The sequence below is a fragment of the Thermobia domestica genome, chromosome 7, assembly GCF_964235325.1.
Source record: "Thermobia domestica chromosome 7, izTheDome1.hap1.1, whole genome shotgun sequence".
Taxonomy (NCBI): domain Eukaryota; kingdom Metazoa; phylum Arthropoda; class Insecta; order Zygentoma; family Lepismatidae; genus Thermobia; species Thermobia domestica.
In genome coordinates, this window is record NC_137460.1 from 132,959,636 (window position 1) to 132,984,554 (window position 24,919).

General features: G+C 33.7%; 1 protein-coding gene across 1 annotated transcript in view; it reads left to right on the plus strand.

The window, feature by feature from the left end:
• Positions 1-24,919, plus strand: part of LOC145690402 (ATP-binding cassette sub-family G member 1-like) — a 271,412-nt gene that overhangs the window by 237,921 nt on the left and 8,572 nt on the right. The window contains exons 6-9 of the mRNA XM_081765244.1: positions 2,447-2,584; positions 5,670-5,809; positions 12,240-12,414; positions 21,797-21,897. Of these exons, the coding sequence (XP_081621370.1) occupies positions 2,447-2,584; positions 5,670-5,809; positions 12,240-12,414; positions 21,797-21,897 (554 nt within the window). The remainder of the gene's footprint in view (positions 1-2,446; positions 2,585-5,669; positions 5,810-12,239; positions 12,415-21,796; positions 21,898-24,919) is intronic.

Genomic DNA, 24,919 nt, shown 5'->3' on the forward strand with positions numbered 1-24,919 from the left:
CTTGTTTCGAGTAATTATGTAACTCAGCAATTTAAAATCTAACTATGGCAAGGAAGAAGTTTAATACATAGTCAATGCGAGATAGATTAGTAGGTACTGTCCTGTTCCATACAGGAGAGCAATATTCAATGATCGGAGGAATAAAAGCCTTATACAGGGGTGCCCACAAGGGGGAGGCTATGACGCAAACTGCGTCATTGAAATATTTGGGGGGGTAAAAATCTATATAAATATGTTTGAGGGGGTGTAAAATTAATCGAAAAGATTTTTTTTTCATGGAAGAACACCTATGGATAGACAATTGCGGGGGGTGCGTCATGGACATAAGGGGGAGGGCACCACTGCCTTATAGAACATCATAACAGCAGAAAAACGTCTTATTTCCGGAAATCTAAAGAGTAGACCAAGTAGTTTCATAACTCTGGATGAGATCCAACTGATATGATCCACAAAGGAGAGTATTTTTCATCAAAGACAACATTTAGATCTTTCTGAGATGAAACGCGTTTGATAGGTACATTGTTAACATTATAAATCTGTCTAAGAACATTCTTTTATAAGGAAAAAGAGATTATAATACATTTATTGGGCTTTAGAGACAGATACCAGGTGGAGTACCAACTACATAACATATCTATGTCAGCTTGCAGTGAAGAAGCATCGTCTACAGTGCTAACGACTCTGAAAATTTGCAGTCATCAAGGAAAAGCAATGTAAGGTTTATGCTGAATATTCGAAAGCAAAGGAATAAGCGAAATAGATAAATAAGGAAGAGTACACTATACAGCACTATACAGTACTATCTTTGGTGTTGTCATTGTCAATTTCCGGGCCGGCTGAAGTGTCTCTTGTTCCCTAATGTTCGGCTCAAATGTTATCGGAAGTAACACCAATCAGTTACTAATGCCTTCGGCGTTGTACCTGTCAATATGAATGAAACAGACGAATAACGAACAGCAACTCCTTTGGTGTTGCCCGTGCCAATTCTTGGGCTAGCTCACGAGACCCTTCTTGCCTAAACTTTAGTTTAGGAGAATGTTTTATGTTGTTTATAACATTATTTGGCATAATTTAGAGAGGTAAGAAAACTAGGGCTTAGGCTATGGATAAACGATGCCAAAGACCGCTGTATTTTTAAGCAGTCAAATGCTGAGGCACGTTGAATTTCGAGATCAAGAGAAGTTCGATAGTTACTCTGAAAACATTATTTTCATTAAAATACTCTCTGCTTGAACTCAGTTTTAAGAGTCGAACGATAAAGTAAGATATAATGAATAAGTTACATTAAAACTTATTTCCATCAAAAGACATCATGAATAAATTACAATAAACTTTGTTTTCGCATGTAACTTAATAACTGAAGAGGCACAGAGTTTAATTATTAAGACTGTGGTGATTCGTGTCCTGTAAAAACCACACCACAAATATTTAAAGCAATCAGAGTCCTGCGTGCTGCTTGCTAGTGGCTAGCACGCACGGGTTTAGCAAAGGAGGGTCAGGGGTTTAATTTCCGATGTAGTTACCTTGAAATTTTAACGCATTAGTATGGTTCGGATTCCATGTATTTCTACGTCACATATAGCCTTGGTGCTGGAATGGACACTAAATTCTAATTCAACCAAACAGCCAATCAATTAGAGAACAATTGACAGAGTATCCCAAGTTCAATCGAATTTGAGTCTCTCAACATTTGCCTTCAATGATAGAAGAAAAATCTTTAATTAAAATCACAAGATCAACTTGAGAGCTTCGTTCAATGGAAGCACGATAGAGTGTCGTTGATGTAACTGGTTATCAATGAGATTGAGCAATTTCAGATGGTGTTTACTTTCAAGTATGGGTGCTCATATAAAGAGTAGGATGCGGCTAGAGCCTCCCTTTCTCTTCTAACTCTAACTTAATATATTATGGGCAAAGAATTACTTAATATTTTGTTGAGGACTTAACTTAGTTCTTTCATTGTTAATTATAATTCAACTCTTGTAATATCGCCTCCTTCTGTTAGGTCTTGACAAATGGACATCTCACCTTTGAAATAATATCAGAAAACTTTAAAGAAAGAGACGAAAGCTTTTGGTATATGTATTTGCTTGAGATCATCATCATGGTTCTCGAAATGCTGTCTCTTTTACTCAATTCAATTAACGTCAACTTCAGATTTATTTAATATTGGATTTTTTATGTATTTCAAAGTGGTATAGTTTCTTCAGTTAAATTAATTGAATCTTATTAGTTGCTATCAACCGATGCTTTTCTTGTCTTAAGCATGCAAAAGAAAGTTGAATTGTTGTATCAACAATAATGCATATTTCCCTAGCAACCAGAACTTAATATGATTACATAGTGCCTTGTCAGAACAGAGGATAAGTTATCATATTATGCAAGAGAAGAGAAGATGTTTATTTTCATATTTAATAATAATTCAAGAACATTTGGTCTTTTCCAGTTATAGAAGTGTCATGCGGTAGCTTCGGAGACAACGTGGATCAAATGGTGAAGGCTGTTGACAATGGTCGGTGTTATTCTTGGAGTGAGAACCAGTCAAATCAATTATTGTTGTCCTCTGATCTTCACAAGAAATCAAGTAAGTTGTAAATAGAAATATTTTACAGATGAAAACGTTAATGATAAAGATAGTGAATTTATTGATGAGAGTACTTGTAATAGAGCTCTTTTCTTGTGTACTATATTTAACGTAAGACAATAAGTAGAGTATACTTATTAAAATTCTGCTTACACTAAAATACAATTTTATTTATTCAACTGTGTATATTTCGGCATCCTCAGTCCTTTCAGAAAACTACTATTGGTTAGTGAACTACACCATTGTTGATTACCTTTTCTTGTACCCATAACTTTTGCATTTTCATAAATTCTGCTTGTATCTTCGACCTTTTAATTTGTACTGACAGATATAGTGTAAAGCTGTCAATTTGTAATCACTGAAATGTTACTTTGATATTCTCACCATTTTTTATCATCCTTATTTAATTTCACTTCATTAAGTGGCAAAATTTAAGTTTTTTTTTCTTTTAAGGCAATAACCATGTGCCGAAACACACACAGTTAAGTAAATAAAAGTGTGTTTTGTGGTAAGTACAATTTTAATAACTATTTAAGGTTTATTCTATTGAATCAAGTAGCATCGTGTAGAGTATAATTGTAAGTGCTACTTGTGATACGTAGAACTTATGATCATAATTTTTCCCAAATTTCCTGCGTGTATTAGTCCTTCTACAGCGCTATTGTAATAATATTTTTTTAAAAAAGAAAATAAATCTTCAAAATGAAATGAGAATTTACGTAAGTTTAAGTTAATCCTATTATAATAGGTATTTTCTTATATTATGAACCATATAAATTCACATAGCTTTTGACTATAAAAGAAAAACTTCACACATGTCTCATGGGTAGATGTTATAGCAGTTTGCAAATACTTTGATATTATACAGTCACTGATAAATATACATTACATATATATTTTCTGTCAATGGCTTTGGAATGAATAGATTGATCCTATTACAAGTACGATAAGTATAATATTATTCCAGTTTTCCTATTATATGTATATTAAGACTATCCATGGCTTTGGATTGATTATTTTAACAAAAGAAACACTGACCAAAGTTTAGAAACCACTTTATTTTATTACAAATTATAATTTAAAATAAAGTGGGTTTTAAGCTTTGGTCAGTGTTTCTTTTGTTATAATATATATATATATATATATATATATATATATATATATATCTTTTGTTTAGAGAAGGGAGAACATAATTCTCAATAAGTTAGTGTAATCACGTTTAGAAGAGCGTTTGCAAAACTCGATAGCCACATAAATCAAGATTTTACAGAAGTAGTATATTCATGTTTTAACAAATAAATATTATACTTAATAAAAAAATTCAAAGAAAGTATTCTCTTTCTACAGACTAATCAGAGTCACATTGATAACTAAAACACTTTCTGTTATTGTTTTATTTAACGAGAGTGTAATTATAACAAGGTATATACGTATATCCGGTAGCGTACGCAGAATTTCATCAAAGAGATTTCAACCTTCAAGCTTCCAGGCTTATATCGCTTCAGGACTTCTGTATGCAAATCTTAATATGCTAAATGCTTATTCTTTCATAGTATCTTGCTCAAAGAGTGTATATATATATATACTACAGGGTGTTAATGAACTATACCTATAAACTCTAAGAAGAGGTGATTCCTTACATCGAAATAAGAGAAAAAGTTCATGTGGACCTGTGGGGAAAAGTGCATAGTTTCAGAGCTAGGGCTGTCGAAAATCGCGAAAAAGCCAAATTTCAACAGGTCCTATTTCGAATTCCAGAAACTGTGGATGGTGGTCCTTATCATCATAAAGGAAGTCACGCATATACAATCCAAAAATGCATATTTCATTAATTTTCAGTAGGTGTACAGAGTATTTCATACAGGGTGAAATTCCTAGACATGCCATCAACCGAATTTTGAGATATGCTCTGACTTTATGATTGGTCCAAAGTAGGCAAACGATACGCCTTGATAGCAGTGAACATAGAATCCTTTGGCGCGATGTCGGAAGTGTTAAGGATCGTCAGCAGAACGGTTTCTCGTACTCGGGAAAACGCATCCTGCAATGTTTACTTTCATACTTATAAGTGAAGAAAACATGAAGTACAGTATACCATGACGAAATACATTGCATCATACATTATTCTGAACACAAAAAAACATGGTGCTGCTGGTTCCTAACACTTCCGACTTACCTCAGAAGCATGGGACGTCCATTGTTGTCAAGGCTTACTTTCTGCCTACTTTGGACCCTTTTTGATATATCTGAAAACTCCATTAACAGCATATCTGAGAAGTTCACCTTGTAGGGAATAGCCTGTATACCTATTAAAAATTGACTAAATATGCACTTTCAAATTGTGTATGCATGTCTTCCTTTACGCTGATAAGGACCACCATCCACAGTTTCTGGAATTCGAAATAGGGCCTGTTGAAATTTAGCTTTTTCGCCATTTAGGACAGACCTAGCTCTGAAACTACACTTTTCGCCATAGGCCCATATGAACTTTTTTTTTCTTATTTTGATGTGAGGAATCACCTCTTATAGTTTGTCGGTATAGTTCATTAGCACCCTGTATATATATATATATATATATATATATATATATATATATATATATATATACATAAGAAGGGATCCAAGGGTGGGCTATAGCCCCCCCTTTGACCCTAGGTATACAATGGATAAAATGGACTTCAATCCTGTTTTACACTGGATAAAGCGGCAAACTATTGTTTGTCCCCTCCCTTGATCATATCCTGGATCCGCCACTGTATATATATGTACAATGAAATAAAATAATAACAGAAAGATCTTAGAGTTATACTTTCTTTATTGCGGTGAGTACTAGCCTTTTGCTTACATTCTTTTCTAAACAATTAATTTTTCTTGCAATACTATAATAGATTATTTACTTATTTATCTGTGTACTGTATTTGAAAACAAATATTTTTAAGCACCAATCTGTGTTAATTGTAATTCATTTTTCCCAACAATAACACATATACTACTTATAATACCTTAATGTGATATAAACCTTTACACACTTTGGAGTAAATGATTTTTTTTTAATAATTTTATTTTGTTTCATTTTGTTTCAAAGGTAACGGCCAATCAGGGAACAACGAATTAATAAAGGAAGTAACGGAGTACAGTACCGATGATTATGATTTTGCAACTTCATCGTGGACACAGTTCTGTGTTCTTCTTCGTCGGATGTTGATGCAGCAATACAGAAACAGAGTAAAATTCCTTTTTCTTCTTGCTTTTCTCTTTTGAATCCGTCTTTATACACATTGAAAGACAATTAAATGTCTTAATTTCTGTTGTTAATATTATTATAAATTTAGTTTTTAGGTTTTTTTTGTTTTTTGTTTTTTAAGAATTGGATTATGCTTAATCTCTATGATTATGAATCCTGGTAATTGAGTATTGTAATTCTGGGGATATTTTTTACTTATTTGTGTTTTCTCTTTTAGTGTTGAGTTTTGGTATTCACTTACAATTTCCAAGCGATAAAGAAACACAAGAAACGTCTGCAGAAATTTCCACAGATAGATGTCTATTAAAATGTTTGTGTAGCAACTTACGTTATGGATAATTCAATAATAATAATAATAATAATAATAATAATAATAATAATAATAATAATAATAATAATAATAATAATAATAATACCTACTGAAGATCACTGAAATGTTTTCAACAGATATAAGAATGAAATTTGGAAGTTAAAAGGTAAAAAAATGAAGATTAATCGAGGAAAATATTATCATTAAATAATATAAGTTAACTATTGAAATGAATATGGAAGTAATAAAGTCTAAAGAAGTAAATAATTAACTAGGTTTCAACTAACTGAGAAGATTAGAAGACAGCAAAATAAAAGAAGCAACAAAACCACCAAACCACCAACAAAGACTGGAAGATTATATATATATATATATATATATATATATATATATATATATATATATATATATATATATATATATATATATATATATATCATCGGCGTTCAGGCATAAGTCATAAATTCCGAAAACATACGAATGGAGTTAGTCACTTCTTTCAGTACGAGGAGAATATACAAGGTGAAATATACGACGTTCTCATACGTATTATGATGCTAGATATTATTATGCTAAGGATAACCATGCTTGGAATTACATTTCATCTGCTACATCTAGCCTGACAATGTTAGAACATCGTGTATTTCACCTTGTGTAATCGTTATCATAATAAAAGAAGTACCTAACTCCTTTCATATGTTTTTGGAATTAGTGACTTCTGCCTGAACGCCGACGATGTGCAAAACAAACTTCAACACTAAGAACTTACGTAAAGCTATTGATATATTTGAAACCAGTTCTAACACATTCATTCGGAGTAATTCAATGAACACAGGGCGAACTAGCAGAACTTAAAAAGGAAATCGAAACAGTATTACCAGAAAAGAGAATACTAAAGCAGGAGCGGCCTTGGAAAGAGTATCATTACGAAGAGAGGGGGGATTGGTTTGTTGGTAGGTTAGAGTTGTGCATCCGTTTTTGTGCAGCGAGGCTATATGAGACGAGAATCTGCAGTTTGAGGTGGAATTCGAACCACCATAATGCCTTTAAATTTCAAGGGTTTCCCACCAGGAACCGAACCCAGGAATTACACACAAAATGCTCTCGCTCTAACTACTAAATCAGCAGGGAGAATAATTAAAGGAGGAGGACGAAGATTAATCAATATCCGAAATTTACATAATAGGCAAATCCAAATTTTAATAAACTATTTCGATGAAAAAAAGAAAGAAAATAAAAGGAAATTCAAAATTATATAGAGCAATATGAGCAGCGGACTACAAATACGTACCACTTTATCCAAGACAAACAGAGGAATCGAAGTAGTAGAACCATTAGAACAGAGTGTATAAGGAAGAAAAAGGCACAACATGGACGATTCTCAGAACTAGTTAACGAAAAATATATAGTCAGATACACAACATTCCAGTGAATGAAAGTAGGAGACATGTTATATCTAGAGACAGAATACTTCATACAAGGAATACAAGATCAAGTAATAAATACGAAACACCACATAAAATACATACTGAAAAACACTACAGTACAACATAAGATGACGAATGCAGAAATTGTCAACTATATCCAGAAATAATAAAATATATCAGAAGGTGATGTGCAATGATGACACTAACTGAATACAAGGAAAGACATAACAAAATGAAAAAAATCATACACCAAGAAATTACGAAGCGGAAATCATACTAGAAGCGGACAAACACGAAATTTATGGAGGCAAAACAATACTAACCGACAAAGACGTACAAGGAAACTGAACACAAGGAAAGACATGACAAAATGGAAAGAATGCCAAATGGAAATCATGTTAGAAGCGGACAAATACAAACTTTATTGAGACAAAAAAAATACTAACCTACAAGGAAAAACATCATAACAGGTCAGATATGACAATAATAAGCAAAGGAAAAGAAGAGGTATATCTAATAGACACTACAATTCCAAATGCAACATACCTGCAGAAAGCACGTAAAAAATAATAGAAAAATACAAAGAACTAGTTCAAAACATAGGAGAAGAATATAACAAAAAATGTAAAAATAGTACCAATAATATCATTAGCTAACAGAGTGGTCAACTAAACGTTGGAAAATGTACTTAAAATAATTGGAAATTTGTCTGATTTAACCAACGTTATACTAACAACTTTAAAATATTATTCTAACAACCGTAACATTTCCTCCGCCAGCACTGACAAATGGCTCTTCTTCCTTTTCTTCTTTGATGTAATTTTCTTATAGTTCCGCTGAAGCATAATCTCTTTCACCTCTAATATTTCTTCTAATATTCTTCCATGACTGCATCCCTCAACTGGAATTATTCTTTAATCAATAAGAATTCCATTTACTGATAGCCTCTAACTCTTTTATCCTTTTCCTCTATGGTCTCTACGTGTCTTTTCGTCTTTCAGTTCTTTTGACTCATCAGATCCATTTTCTTCATCCTTTTTCTCATTTACTGTTATTCGTAACTCTTCCTCACTATCTTCAAAACACTAATTCTCTGTAGCCCTTCTTATAACTCTTCTACCTGAATTTTATTATTTTGTTTTCTCTGAATTTTATTGTTTTGTTTCCCCTGAATTTTATTGTTTTGTTTTTCATAACATATATCCTTGCGAATTCTTCTTCACCATCTAGCAACTCGTTATTTTATGTATCTCTCAATAGATCAGTCTTGTTAGATAATTCTAATGTAACTTTCGTTTTATCAGACGTTATTTCAAGTGTGTGCAATCTGACGATGTAGTTCGATTTCTGGATATTATGACTTTCTAACACATTGACTAGTTTACTTTGCTCCCTTTTCTTGTTATTACTGAAAGTTCTCGTTGGATCTTTTTGATCCTGAGTCCTTGGTAAAATGATTTCAACCATGTTACGAAAGCATTGTTTTCCCCAAGCCGGAATGTGTTTTTCTATATTTTGTGCAAACTCATGTTACTATCCTCTGCCTGCAATAATGTCATGTAGCACTTGGTGTTAGATGCGTTGAATCTAAACTGACGATCTAAAGAATGCCTTTGTTGCTTTTGCTGCTTGTTCCAATCAAGGTCGGCTAATTCCTGACTATTCTACGTCATTCCGTAGTGTATTGCTTGTTGGAACGTTAACTTCTGTGCTATATGCAATTATTTTCTAGCTGTTTCATTTAGGATACCAAAAACAAACTAAGCGCGTAAACCATGCTCCTCAGTTACAATAGGGCGCTTCCTTCCATAAAGTTTTGGGCTATCGTTTAATATACCCTGCTTGATCTTGTAGAACCTATAACGCTCAGCAATCTCATGTATAGAAACACAATAGTGAACCATAATTAACTTCTTTAATTATTCAAACGTTTTATCATAAGGCGTATCCAGGGAACACTACTGGCATAAGTTTTCGTATACTTTCGAGCCTATTACCACCAAACTCGAGCCACTACCTTTTCTCCTTCTGGCAACGCATTTAAAACACATATCTGCTGCAATCTCTGTAAGCTTGATTGAATTCTGTTGGTGCCAAAAGGTTCTAATGTCGGAAAAGAAGCCACAATCAATCCAATTGGATTTTAACTGCTGAATTGAAAGTCCGCCAAATATTTGTTAAAACTTTTTCTTGAGCGCTATGCAAAATAGCTGAAACAACTTGAAACTCAAATGCATTGAGGTTTTCTATAATAACGACTTACTAAGATTTAAAGTAAATTACTTCTACGTTGCTAGACCTTAACTCACTTTGAAATATAACTATGAAGAGGACACTATATATATATATATATATATATATATATATATATATATATATATATATATACATATATATAAAATTTATTTTATTATAGAAGTAAAGCATATATATTCCTCTGTTTATCTGTTACTTACTCTATTAACTGTACGAGAACGTCTTTGCTCGAAAATAGATCTTTTCCAATAATTAATGATCCAACGATGAAGCAGCTTACATATTCTATATTTGTAATTCCAAATCATTTCTTCTTTATTACTATCTACGTTATCATAGCAACGACTACATAACTTAATTCTTTACAATACTATGTCCGATTATTTAAACAACATTATACCAGCAACTTTAACATATTGTTCTAACAACCGCAGAATTAAAAAAAAAAGAAAAGAAAATCGAAATCAAGAAGAAACATAAGAGCACAGTAGCAGACACATGCAGAATTGTAAGAAAGCTCCTGCAAATTCCAGCCCGTATATTTCCATATAGCCTGCTCAAATGAAAAACCAAGAAAAAGAAAAACTAAATAATAGATTTGATATTTAGAGTAGAGATCAAGAAATAATTACGCCCTTTAGACTAAAGGAAACAGACGATTAATGTAAACGAATAATAATGAAGGAATTGTGGATGGAAAAACTGAAGAATCCCGAAAAAATCATAAGAACATGATGTTGTCCTTCAGTGAGTTCAGTTCAACTTTAAATCTTGTTAGTTGTGTATTAGAAGTATTATATATTAATCTAGGATGAATATATTCAGTTGTCATTGACATGCTGAATGAAACAGTTCTCAATCTTATTCTGGAACTTAACAGAAAGCTATTGAGTCAACCTTAGAACTTATAAGATGGACACCTTTAGTAGATGTATTGGAATTTTCAGTTTCCATATTTGCTCCTTTACCTATGATTTCCAAACATTATTTCAGCTTTAATGAAATTTTCTAGTAATAACGAAATTTTGATATGAATTACAAATGAATCATGTTATATAGTGCACAGTTGAAATCTTTGCCTGTAATAAAATTACATTGTTTATAAACTATACCCGACAGATATAATTGGATACTGCTTAGAACTAGTACCATTATTTAGATAATAGAACTATAACTACTGTAGCACGGCCATAGGTTAAAAGAAAACAACTTCGCCAATGAAAAGTAGGTAACAGATTGAAGCGAAAAGTAAACTAAGTTTACACAGTGAATTTCTTACTCAACAATTACATTAAAGAAGGAACCAAGATAGGTATAGAGAAACATAATTAGGTAAGAAGATGGAGCAACACTTTCATTGAAACGCATGTTATGTATAGTTTCAAATGATAGAACTCAATCAATTATATTTTCTTTACTTTTTAGACAAGAAAGAGTAAGTTCTAGAAAAGAAATCTCTATGCCATTCTTTACATTGGCAAAAATTATTGATGTAGCCCATGTCAAGTCCTACTTTAGAGATTATAAAATACAAATTTTCCAAATATGAAAGCAAAGACTTTCTATACCTAGGTAAAAGATTAGAAAACTTGTTTTACAGTCTTATAAACAATACTAACAATTCAATATTGTTTAGTTTTTATTGTGATTGGTATCAACAATAAAATTAAATTAATATTTTGAGTTTGGGTGTCGTTTTAAGCCTCAGAGTCAGTTCATTGGTTCTTCTGAAAGCATCGTCTGAGAAACATTGGGTACCAGTTGGTGTTTTTCTGATGATACTAGCGTTAAAATCAATGAAACTATTGCTGGGCTAATAGTAGTTAAAACATTAAACCCTGAAAATACTGAAATTTATTTCTATGATCTTATTCTGTATGCTTGCAATGTTCTGACGAATATAATTTCTAGAGATATAAACTAGAAACAGGAATTCATGAGTATATTAATAGAAACGTCTCAGTGGAAATATTACAGAACTCCTTTCCCTTTGTTACATTTCCTGTTATTTATAGCTACATTCACCTAGATTTTAAAATAATTTTACATCTTCCTATTACCTATGGCAAGTACTTCACTAAAAAGCCGATAAATTTCCTGAAAACAGCTTTAGAAATCAGAATTTAAAACAAAAGAAATAATAGTGAACAGTCTAAGCGTTCTGTTAAGAGATTGCTCTATATTTTAGATATTATTTAAAATTCGTTCTTGTGTGATAATTAAAAATCCCTGGACGGTCTCCGTGAAAATAACTGAATCTAAACAAGAAACAAAACTATTAACTTTACTTCATATTTTGACCTATTAATAAATGTCGATCAATAGTTTTATCTATGTACTATTTTAAAATTACAGAATTATAAAATTAAAAAAATTATAAACCAATAATATAACGTCTAATATTTTATATTTTTTCAGAAACGCATGATATTCAAGATAGTTCTTCACTTACTCCTTGGCTTTCTGGTCGGTGGAATGTACTATGACATTGCAACAAAGGCAGCTGGATTCTATCCCATATACAACTTTGGATTCTGTTTTACGTGTACTATTTTCTATTTATATATACCAATGATGCCAGTATTATTACAATGTAAGTAGTTATAAGGTTATGAGCTAAAATAACGTTATCAATTATTCTTAAACCTCGATAACTCTAATTCTGCCTTTTTCCTTCTTCTAATTTTGCTGCTATAGTTAATAAATATTGGGTTGGTGTGATTTGAATGCCCGACTGATGTAAGTCATTTTCATAAACCAAAAGATGAGAACTATTAGATTGGTGCAAATGAAATGTCTGCTTTAGCGTCTGGTAGGAAACTCACCTCTGTAATACAACACAGGGATGGACTAAGGTCAGGCGTCTAACGACACATCGAACAGTCTGGAGTATCCAGACAGTCAGGAAATAGTGCCTTGTTAATCAGGGATGTTTCAAAATGTACCATGGGGGATCATGCAATTGTAAGTGAATTTTCTTTACGAATTGACGGAACATTCTGGACACCCAAAATATATATAATGCATTTGGGGAAGAAAAGGAACGCACTACTCGCCGTTGGTTTGCAAAATTTTGTTCCGCCGTGACACAACATTGCAAAATGAGCCAAGTAGGCATCGATCAACATGTTTGGGTGAGCTCTTTAGGAACATCATGAAATCAACCCTCAGAAAAGTGTTCTTGTCATTGTAGACAAGTTAGACAAACACTATGTCACTGTCGTCTGGCGGCTGTGTGTAATCGGCAATGTGAAAAAGTTGAACTTACACAAGTCAAAGAGAATTGTCCTCTGAAGGCGTGCAGTTACTGAGTGTATGGAATAAGTTGGATATATATATATATATATATATTTGCATTGGATCGTCACTTCTGATGAAATATGGATCTCGTAGACAATCGTAAATAATCAAGACAGTGGTTGGATCGTGATGAAGTCCCGAACGGTGTCCTAAACCATCCCATTAGCCGTACATGGTATTGTTAATGTATGGTGGATTTGATCCACCGTGTCTTTCTCCATCGAGAAAAAAACCATCATTGCCGATCGTTATAGTCCTGACCTCCATTAAATATAGCCTAAACGTATCACAAACATCCATCAATGGTTAGCATACAAGATAACCCCATGCTGCACAACAATTCATGCCTAGATGTAGCTCAAAGGACGGCGCGGACTCTCCATGAGCTACAATGTGAAACCCTTCCTTACCTACCATATATTACTGGATATCCTTCTGATCATCACCTCTTCCGGCATCTAGATCACTTCTTGAAACGGAAAACTCTCCGTGATATTGGACGATGTAATGTGCGCTTGAAGACTTTTTTTTTTTTTTTTTTTTTTTGTATGATAAACTTCAGATTTCTTTCGGCACGGAATACAATCATTGCCTGAGTGATGATAAAGGTGTGTGGTTGCAGACAGTCTCTATTTTGATTAACCAGGTATTGCAGCTTACTTTTTGTTGTTGTTGTTGTTGTTGTTGCTTCTGGAAATGACACACCTGGGGGAAGACATTTCACCCGCACCAATCTAATACAATATTTGGTTAGTCAAAATAGTCTCCAGATGCACTCACACACTCTTGTCATTGCTCTCTCAACGATAGAATTTCATGACGAAACAAAGCTAGAGTCTCTAATGTGAAAGTCTTCACCCACGTCTTACACAACCAGAGAAGTTTTTCCTTGCCAAGAAGTATTATTTTTTTTAAGTTTAACGTCGTACGATTACAGTATGCACTGAGTCTAAGGGGAACGGTGATGATGAGATGGATTATAATGGTGTAATGAAGAAAATGGGAGAACCCAGAGAAAACTGACGGACACAGTGTTTGTCTACCATAAAGTTCACTTGGCGGGGCTGGGATTTAACCAGTGACTCTAAGCACAAGAATGAGTGCTCTATAGCTGTGTCACTGCGGGCGCTTGCCAAGAAAGGATCGAAATGTCGGAAATGGTGGTAATCGGTGAGGGAAAGCGTCAGGAGAATATGATGAGTAAGGAAGGGTTTCATACTCATGAATAAAATACACCGTCCTTTGAACGATATGTGGTTGTGCAACATGAGAACACCACATCTATTGACCTTTGCTGAATGCTTGTGGACAAATTTGCGATGCATTTCGTGGAATTCGTTATTGTTATCATCCACAGTGATGATTTCGCAACATGATGGATCAGCCCCACCATAGACAACTATATCAACAATATTTTCACGAGTAGAAGAGGCATTTTAGGAACTGTCCTGACGTTGACCGTGGTCCAACCACTGTTATGGTCGTTTTCGATGGTCGTAGTAGATTCATTTTTCGTCCAAGTTACAATAAAATACAGGAAACCTTTCAAGTTATCTGTACATTCAATGAACTGCACCCATCCAGAGGGTGATCCTCGTTGGTCGGTGCCAACTCATGTACCATCAGTTCAACTTTCTCGTCATACCTATTGGATGGTGATATAGTCGAATGATGGTGGTATGCCTAACTCGTTTCCAATCAAACAAACACTTTGCCAATGGCCTGTTCCATGACATTCCTGAAAAACTTATTGGAATATGTTGTTGTTCGGTGTCTGCAGGACTCATTTTTCAATGTTATGTCACCGACACATTCACGAGTGAATGGGGCGCTCATTGACCATTCCTGACCCAAATATACTGTTGATGTGTACGGCTGGATGTGCAGAATTTTTTTTGAACTCATAAAAGAAAATAACTTGGAAGTATGTTTTCTTCATGGTGTACTTTCACACGATCCTGTTCAAGAATACTACTGTTCACACGATCCTGTTCACTACTTCCTTAGTCACTAGGAACACCAGCCTGTTTTCTGAACATATGTGGAGTTGTCGCCTCGATCTATCCCTTATTTGCGCCACACAGGGTGGTTTCCCACCAAACGTAAAATTGTACATTTCAATAGCATCAACCTAATAAGATAGTCAAATGTGCTTGTGTAACCTTTCACGAAACAAGATTTTGTTCGAAACTGTTCCTCGATTACAAGGCTTTTACATTTGAGTTCTGTTTATAGTTACACTTTCTTTATACTTTATGTTTTATATGTAAAATGATGGAAATGTCTGTTTGTCTGAGAGTAGGCGGTGGTTTGTCAGTATATAAATTCATAACAATTGTCGTACTTTATAATATAATGACACGGGAATGAGTTGTTATGCTTAGTTGACTGAGAAAGTAAGATAATTTATAATTGATCCAGCATAATTATAAATTTAAGCAATAATATCACATTGATATTATTTATTAAAATGTAATATCAAATTGCTACATACGAGATACTATCTAACTGTTATCAAATGACTTTCCTATGGCTTAAAGAAATGCCATTATTCCAAAGAAAGGGAATATATCTAGAATTATGAATAACCGTGTATAGAAGGTAATACATAACGTAGATTAACAAGAAGAGATTATTATCAACACATATGACACACCGCTGACATAAATCGGGAATGTCTTGTTTAGGAAGTGGAAAGTTAGAATTGACAACGGATTTAAATATTAGGGGTAAACCACGCCTTTACTAAAAATTCATGCCAAAACACTGAATCAATGAATGATATATAAGCAGTTTGCAAATGACTATAGGAAATATGTCCTCCATCCCTTCCTAGGAGTGTTCAAGGTTTGAGAAAAGTTTGAGTAAATGGTTAAGTGTAGCGTTTTTAAAGTCATGCTTATCAGCACACGTTTACTCACAAGTAAAGGGTTCAAATGGATGAATCGAGTTGCGAGATGAGACATAGTGCGCTTGATAAAGGATGTGAAAATATGTATGTATGCAAAGTTATAGCGGCTGAGCACCATAAGAAACGGAGGGGGAGGGGATCCAAGTTGATGGGAGAAGGGCTATGCTATGTTATTACATAAATCAAATAAACTGTTGCATCGTGAAAATAGTGAAAGATAGACAACACAAAAGGTGGTAGTTTCATATATTGGCAAAAGAAGAATGGGCAGAGTAGATCACGAACCTCTGCTGTCATCTTGAAATCCGCCATTTTGAAATCTGTGATATTTTTTGAAATGGAAAGGTAGTCATGTGATATATCAATTAGAGCCTGCATGTTCTCAAAAAGTCAATTATGAACTTTAGTGATCGTTATCTGCACTTATTTGGAAGATTTAGGATCATTTTTATAGTTATTTATGAAAATCTAGGAGACTGATACTCGTATGTGGAAAGTCTGGATTATCACGAAAACACATGTAAGTTAAACACCTACAAGCCAAGAAAACTAACAGTGAAATTTGATATCCAACTTGTATATTATTACAGTATTATTATCAAATTTCACTGTTAGTTTTCTTGGCTTGTAGGTATGTCAGATGTTTGAGGAAGGAGTTTACTGTGTTATGATCTTGTTAAAAAGACCCAAAAAAATAAATAAAAAAAATAAAAAAATTAAAAAATTAAAAATAAAAAAAATAAAAATAAATAAAAAGTACTATACATATGATGTATCACAAAGAAATAATCAATTACTGTACAGGCAATATATATATATATATATATATATATATATATATATATATATATATATATATATATATATATTAATAAACATGCAGATAGGATAGAAACATGAACTGTAGTTGAACTACTATATTCTTGTTATAACATGAAATTCAATAATGTGGTAGGTTTTTATGAGAAAATGGTTAGGATTTTACCACTTTTAAGTCTTTCTAAGTTTGATTTCCAAGACCTCACCATAATTTAAACAAACTTTGTTTAAGGAATTTTACAGCTGTTATCTTTGTAAATATTTAATATACAGATAGCTAATGTATCGGGCCAGTAAATTTATACTAATTTCCCGTCAGAACAATAATCTTTTCCTGTCAGAGCATTAGTATTTTATGTCGATATTTCTCTAATATTGTATCTAATTTATCCAAATAGGAATTCTAACTAGTGCATTGTTTAAATCCAGTGGAAGTATTTTAATAAGTTATGTCTTGCCTAGGATGTGATAATGAAGTGTTATGAACAGTTCTAACAAGTCAATGTAGTAGGGAATCTGCTTATTGCATCACTTATTCGCAAATAGAATATTAGTACTGTTTATTTTCTCAAATTTGTTACTATTTATAATGTATGCACCAATCTGGAAAGTTTTGAGTTATTTAAAGAAAAGTTTAGAGTGGTTCTGTGAAAGTTCAGATATTTAAGATAGTAGCTTTTGTTGCTGATCCTAGAGAGGTAATTTAATATTTTTATTCCTTAGAAGAAGGGTTTCTGTTTGAAGAAAAAATCGTTGATTAAGATAAGACTACCCGTGGTAAATTTCTGGAAAAAAAAAAGTTTATTAAATGGTAGATGTACACCAAGGTTAGTCCAAGTTAATAAAGGAGACTATTATTTTCTTTCATAATCATAAATATTCTTCTAGTCCCGCCGCAAATTTGAAAGCTTTCCTTTACTAGCCTTCTTCGCTAATCTTTTCCTTTCAATTGGTGATGCCTCTTTTTATATCACCAATCAAATTGAATGCCCTTCTTCTTCCTCTTGTACCATTTTACCATATATTTCTATCACTACCAGAACAATAAAATTTCTTTTCAAATAATATCCTAACTAGTTGCTTCTTCTCTTTTAATTATCTTCATTATTATTCTCCCACTTTTCTGGTATGTTCTCATTGGTTTTGTTATCTTTAGTTAAAAGTTACTGTGCAAGCAATTTTATTTCAAAAGATTTTCTGCTTGGATCAACTTCTGTTGTGGGTGGTAATTAACTAAGCACATCTACAGCACAGTAACTGTAGTTGCCAGGCACATGCACAATATTAATTAGGGTGCTTGGCTATAAAGACTAAAGGATATATCTCTAGAAATCTTAGGATGCATCTCTAATCTAATGTCTTTTTTTTTTAACTCTTGTAATTTTATTACTTAATCATAGTGGACACTGTCATAGAATCTATCTATTTTACTATCCAAAATACTTGATCTTGTATTTTTTTTTGTTTGTGTGCACTCTAAACATAACTCTAATATGTACGGTATGTGAAGTCCTTGTAACATTTCCTGCCGTATCATTATAACTTCCCAAAAGATTCTATATGGCTAGAGTAAGGCCGCGCTAAGAAGAGCTCTGACAACTCTCACGTGCGATCAAGCGCGGTTGCCACATTTATCTTCTGTAACAATATAAATATAACAAGGGGCTCATTTTGTGGAAATGAATCATATATGTATTACAACAAAAATATTATTTAACATTATGCCTGACGAAAGTATTAGACAAAAGAAACAAACAAATTAGTATTGCGTTAAGATAGTTTACAAAATCGTAACGAAAACAATCGTTACTTCTAAACACATAGGGCCTTATGCAGAGTCGTTTTGACATATGATTAGCGTCATACTAAATGCCTGACTATTGCATGGAAACATATGTTAGTCAAACTCTTTAGTATGAGATCGGGCTTCTTCGTGGCTAAGCGGTTAGCGTACGCCTTTGGCATGGGAGACCCCGGTTCTATTCCCGGCGGGAGCTCATGTGGTTCGGATTCCACGTTAATCAGTAGGTCCACGTCTCATATAGCCTCGCTGTTGAAAGAGGCGTTAAACTCAAAATCAACTCTGGGGGCGCGGTGGCTCAGTGGTAGAGTGTTCACCTCCGGTGCTTGGGGTCCCTGGTTCGATCCCAGCTCGCGCCGTGTGGACTTTGTGGTGGACAAACGCCGTGCTCGTGGGTTTTCTCGGGGTTATCCCGTTTCCTCCCACTTTCTTCATTCCACCATTTCACTCATTTCTCATTATCACCCTCTCCTTTAGCCTCACCGGCATAACTGTGGGACGTTAAACTTAAAGATTTCATTTTTTTTTTCAAAATCAACTCAACTCTTTAGTATGACACTAAACGCGCGTCAGAACGACTCTGCGTAAGACCTATAATGTTATATCTTTTTTTTTAATGAAAACTACTTACGTTAGAGAACGGCTTTCACTTGTAGACAATTTAATTCCGTTTACTATAGAAATCCTACGCTTTTTTCCTAGGGTGGATAAAATTCATGTCGGTTCAGCGAGGTCTTTCAGGCACTTCTCTTTTGTGATTCCTTTCACAGTTGTAGGGCTAATGTATAAAGCTGAATCTACTCTTTCAATCACTTTATTCAATGGCAATAAAGGACCGTCGTTACGTTCTTTTTCGAAATATTCCCTAAGATTAAACACAAATTCCCGTGCCTGACTTGTCAAGGGCACCCCCTTTCCGCACTTCTTACGCACTTCAGGCATTGTGTTCATAAACACATACACACACACATACACATACTAAATTTATATTTTAGGTCTATGTGAATAATACGAATACAAACTATGTTCCACTGATGAATGAAAATAACAATGGTTACACCACAATATTCACACCAATGCACTGAGATGATAGCACAAAAAATCAAAACAATCTGACAACACAAAAACTTTCACAGTAATGAGTAGGTATAAATGCGACAACACTGTTCGGTTACCATGGAAACAACCTAGTGTTTCCAAATGTATTTTTGTGGGTCTAAACCTATCCTCCCCTTCACATATTGGTGAAAAAATGTCTTCTACGAAAAGACAAACATAGCTGGATCACGTTCGTTACTTTCCAACCACTCAATTTCTAAATCAGTCCTTATGAAAAGTTCATTATAACGATCTCTGTAATATATAGAGTACGTAGGTACATTTTTCCTTATGTCAACAAATTTCCTACAGAGATCATTACAAATTATACTAATTTCAGCCTGACATTCCAAGAAATGGTTCATTGCCCTTGAACTTTAGAAGAGCTGTACAGACTCACTACCCTCTTCGCTTTCAATTCCACGAAAACCTACTCCCTGCGGCGATAGAGAGGTGGACCGGTTGTTGTTCCATGTAACCCCACTTCTATTTACGTAGCAAATTTGTCAAAAGGACAGAGTTGTGTCAATAAGTGGAAAAAGAAAAAAGTATTCATTATTGTGGCAATAACTTTAGGCCTAGTGGAACTACGTTGTGCTGGAATGTTGAGGAGTAAAGTGAAGTACGATTTCTTTTTAAATATCTAGTTTGTAAATATTTCATTTTATAATCTGATTCAATCAGTGATAAAATAATTCGATTCCTTTATCGTTCTGTCATGTGGTCGCTTTGATTCTTCTTGCTATGACGGTTCGCAACACTGTCGTCAACTTACACGATGTTAGATCTGTCAGAGCTCAGGTTACGATGGCCCTAGTCTAATTTGTCTCAATTCTTCTCCATATTTATATTTGAAATTCCACTAGTCGTTTTTCATAGCACTTGGTGATTTCCAAAAATGAAAAATTTGATTAATCTATTTTGTGACTCTTTGTTCCAACACTCAGAAGACATGAGTTTCTTCTTCATAGTTCCTTTATTTGCTACAGTTTTCCATGTTTTGTTTCCCATTCGTTACCTAATAATTTAAAGCTTTTTACTTATTTCTCTAGCTTCCATAGTTAATACAGTTTCTCTGTAGTTCCAATCTCCATCCCATTAATCTTTTTAAGATTTAACTTCATTTCACATTCTTTACGGACTTGCTAAATTTTCCTAACATTCTGTTAATTTTAGTTTTAGATTTCTGCCCGAAACCTTCAGCAAATACACTTAGCTCTTCTAATACTATATCCCACGATCACACCATCTTTTCTAGGCAAAAAAATTATTCTTTGCTGTTTACTCTCCCCGCTATTCTACTCACGCTAGTGCGTGCGTCTTTGGCGCACAGGGTTCTGGGTTCGATTCTCGATGGTAGAGCATTGAAAGTTGAACGCATTAAGCTGGGTCAGATAACACCTTAAACTGTATAGGTCCATGTCTTATATGGTCTCGGTATTGGTAACGTCAACAAACAACAGTTTTCTTTATTACTTTTTAAAAATTTATATCATATAAAGTTGGTGAGAAGGAACTTCGTTGTTAAACTCCCCTTCCAATAACTCTTGACTATGTTACTTCCTTTTCTATCCTAATATCTTCCCGTTGGCTTATATTTAAGTTTCGTAGGATCTTTTGATGCTTCCTATTCACCCTAACCTTATCTAGCTGCGCAATCAAAATATCCAAGTTCGCTTGGTCAGAAGACATTTCTAAATAAACAAACATTACATACACTTCCTTCTTTTCTCCAAAAGCCTTTCACGATTAATACATTAGCATCTTCAGTGCCCTTTTCTCTCCTAAATCCAAACTATACATCCTTATTTTCCTAATTTGTTCGACCACATAATTATTTGTACAATGTTCGAAGCAGAATTTGCTGCTGTTAGTGATATGGTATTTCTTGTAATATTACGGTTTTTCAACAAATTATCTATTTATAAAAGAATTACCAGTTAATAATGTATTTACCTATTCATTGAAAATGTTTCAATCCTATATATTTGTAAGAAGAACAATTAAGGAAAACAATAATTTACAGTGAATGTCTCTCTTTTCCAGTTCCTGAAGAAGTACAACTAGTTAAGAGAGAACATTTCAACAGATGGTACAGCCTCAAATCTTATTTCATGGCTCATACAGTCTCAAGGCTTCCACTTCAGGTGAGATCTAAACAAAAACTTTCATAATAGCTATGAATAGAACTCTTCCTTCCCTGAGTTTCTCTAAAGAAATAAAAAGTTAATAAACATGTTATGATTATAGAATTATATTTCAAAATTCTGAATGAATTGGACATCTTTGTTCACGAATTAAGGATGAGGATTTAAAAAAAAAATGATGGATATTATTTCTGTATAAATTGATGTAATATTTAAATTTAAAAAAAAAGAATTGATTACTTACCAATAAATCCTCTCGTGGGAAAACTAAATACTTTCCAAATGTGTGGGAACAACAAGCTAGTTCCGTCTTCAGTGGCAAGGTAACAAGGATAAAAATGGATGAGAGAAAAATGGTGTGGAAAAAGGAATACGTACCACCAGATAAATGTATCGTAAGAGACAGGTACCAAAAAACTACGAAAGAGCACAGTGCGAAAAAATGAGGTGAGCTGAAGGAAGCGCGATGTGTAGAGTTGAAACAGAGACGAAACATACATTTATCGACCACAAGAAAGCATTGTTTTAAAAATATGCATAGAATTTGAAGCGTTTCGCCTATCTTTATTCCATCTTTGGTCACTTCAAACATTACAGCAATTGGTGCAGCAGAATTGTAAGCAAAAAAGAACAAACGGTCTCTCTAGCCTTCGAACTTATTTATTATTTATAAAGAAATAAACAATTAAGGGTAAAATCATATTGTAAGAAAGAATCAGTTAGGGACTATAGTTTTACAAAAACTAGTCACACAGTTCTAAGAAAATAATATAAAACCTAGTAAATTTTATTGTTGATTGTTATTGCTATGCTAGTTGAGACGATTATGAATTGGTGATACGTTAAAAATAGTAGTGGTACTCCGATAAGATAGACTAGTTAAACAAGATCATGATTTATTGTGTATGTTACTTTAATTTAAACAATTACCGAAATTCAACCTCTAGCAGTGTGCGAAATCACCACAGTGGGTGTGTCTGTGTAGGGGAAGGGGGACACAGGAACGTTAAAAAATCTCTGCACTGGAATTCTCTGACATAGAGTGTGGTGACTAGATTTAGGAAATAATAATAATAATAATAAATGGGATACTTGGGAAACTGTCATAATTTGACAACCCAGCTAAGTATAGTCACTACTATATCAATATTCATGCCAGCGAAGAAGAAGTAATCTTTGATATATCTGACATAGAGTGTGGTGACTAGATTTAGGAAATAATAATAATAATAATAAATGGGATACTTGGGAAACTGTCATAATTTGACAACCCAGCTAAGTATAGTCACTACTATATCAATATTCATGCCAGCGAAGAAGAAGTAATCTTTGATTTTCTATCCATAGAAGATTATCCATTATCGAAACTTGGAGTATACTACAGAGCCATTTGCTAAAAATAAAAACGAAACTATTTTACAAAATTTCGAAATCTTTTCAAATGAAGGCTCAACTATCGAGTTTAACAACACATAAAAATTATGTATAGTACTTAACTACGAGAATAAAACGTGATTTACCTTTCTTTCTTTTGGAAAGAGGAATGTTCTTTTTCTTGGGACACCAGGCAACTATCTGAAGAAAGGGACAACCTCGTTAAAAAAGGACGCCTAGTCACCTTAACATAGAGTGTTCCACATATTTGAACATCCACAATTATATGACTATATGGAATTAGACATGCTGCTAATTATTAATTCACCCGTTATTTTATTACGTATGGAATGCATGTTAATTACATATAAATTCCATTTTAGCTGTTTATCCTCTTAGTAATTTATTATTGAGGGAATTTCATTTTAAAATATTAAGAATAGGGAAATTAATCGAAATACCTCCAGGATTTCATGTCCTGGCGTCTAAAGCGACTCTCAATTACACATTTCTGTCTACAGACTCTCATGTACTTTCAGCTTAATACAGATCACATCTTATAATGTTAGTAATTATTTTTGAATATTTGTTCGATTATTAATATATGGGGTAACCTATATCTATACCTATCTGTATTTGTATCTATATATATGTATCTATATATGTATATACATGTATCTAAATTTATATCTACGCTTTCAGCAACAATAAACTTCTCAAATATATTAATGAAAGGAGGAAAAATACCGATTTAAACTTATTTTTACACCCCACATCCTCTATAGATGCAAATTCAATAACACACAAAGAGTGAAAAAGGTAATGACTGGATTGAGACTCGAGTCTTCGATCTCCGGCATGGAGAGCACCGACTTCAGGAGTGAGAAAGTGTGTTGCTGTTCTGGGAGGCGGACTGGGTAGAACAGTGGTTAACGAATCGACACGGCATGCCAAAGATCGCGGGTTCGAGTCTCGGTCCAGCCATTCACTTTTTTACTCTTTGTGTGTTAACCTTCTACAATGTTAACCTTAGTAAATTGTGATCCAATGATAAAACTCAGCGGAGCGTGAACCAATGAAATCCTCGAGTGCATGGGTCACTCCATCGATGATTCGGAACCGTTGCCCTATAATATGTTATCAAACGAATACAACAACTAATATCTGACTGAAAGTTTGAAGAATATAAGGGATACATTATCGCTTCTATACCAAGTGGGATAATGATCACGGGTGGCTTTAGCAGTATATGTTTTCGTAGTACACTGAAGCAAAACTTCTGCAATTCAGAAACACTGGCGTCTCATCTTTTTAAGTATTTCATGAACACTTTTCAATTTCTATACGTGCATAATTGCGTTGCTCGTTTGGCCTGGTGAAAATAGTTCACAATGCATGATACCTCAAGCAGTAGATCAAACTCAGATGACATTTCTTAATCTAATAAATAGTTATGATTCTTTGGGAGTGTGTTAGTAAAGACGGCACTGTAAGAATCCTCCTATCATCGCATATCAGCACTCTAATGAGAAGTAATGGACTCTTTCCCTAATGAGACGAAAAAGAAACATTTACTCATTTTACTTTTTGGAGCCTCAGTTAACTCAAGTGGGACCCACTACTTCACTTAAATCATTTTCAAGATGGT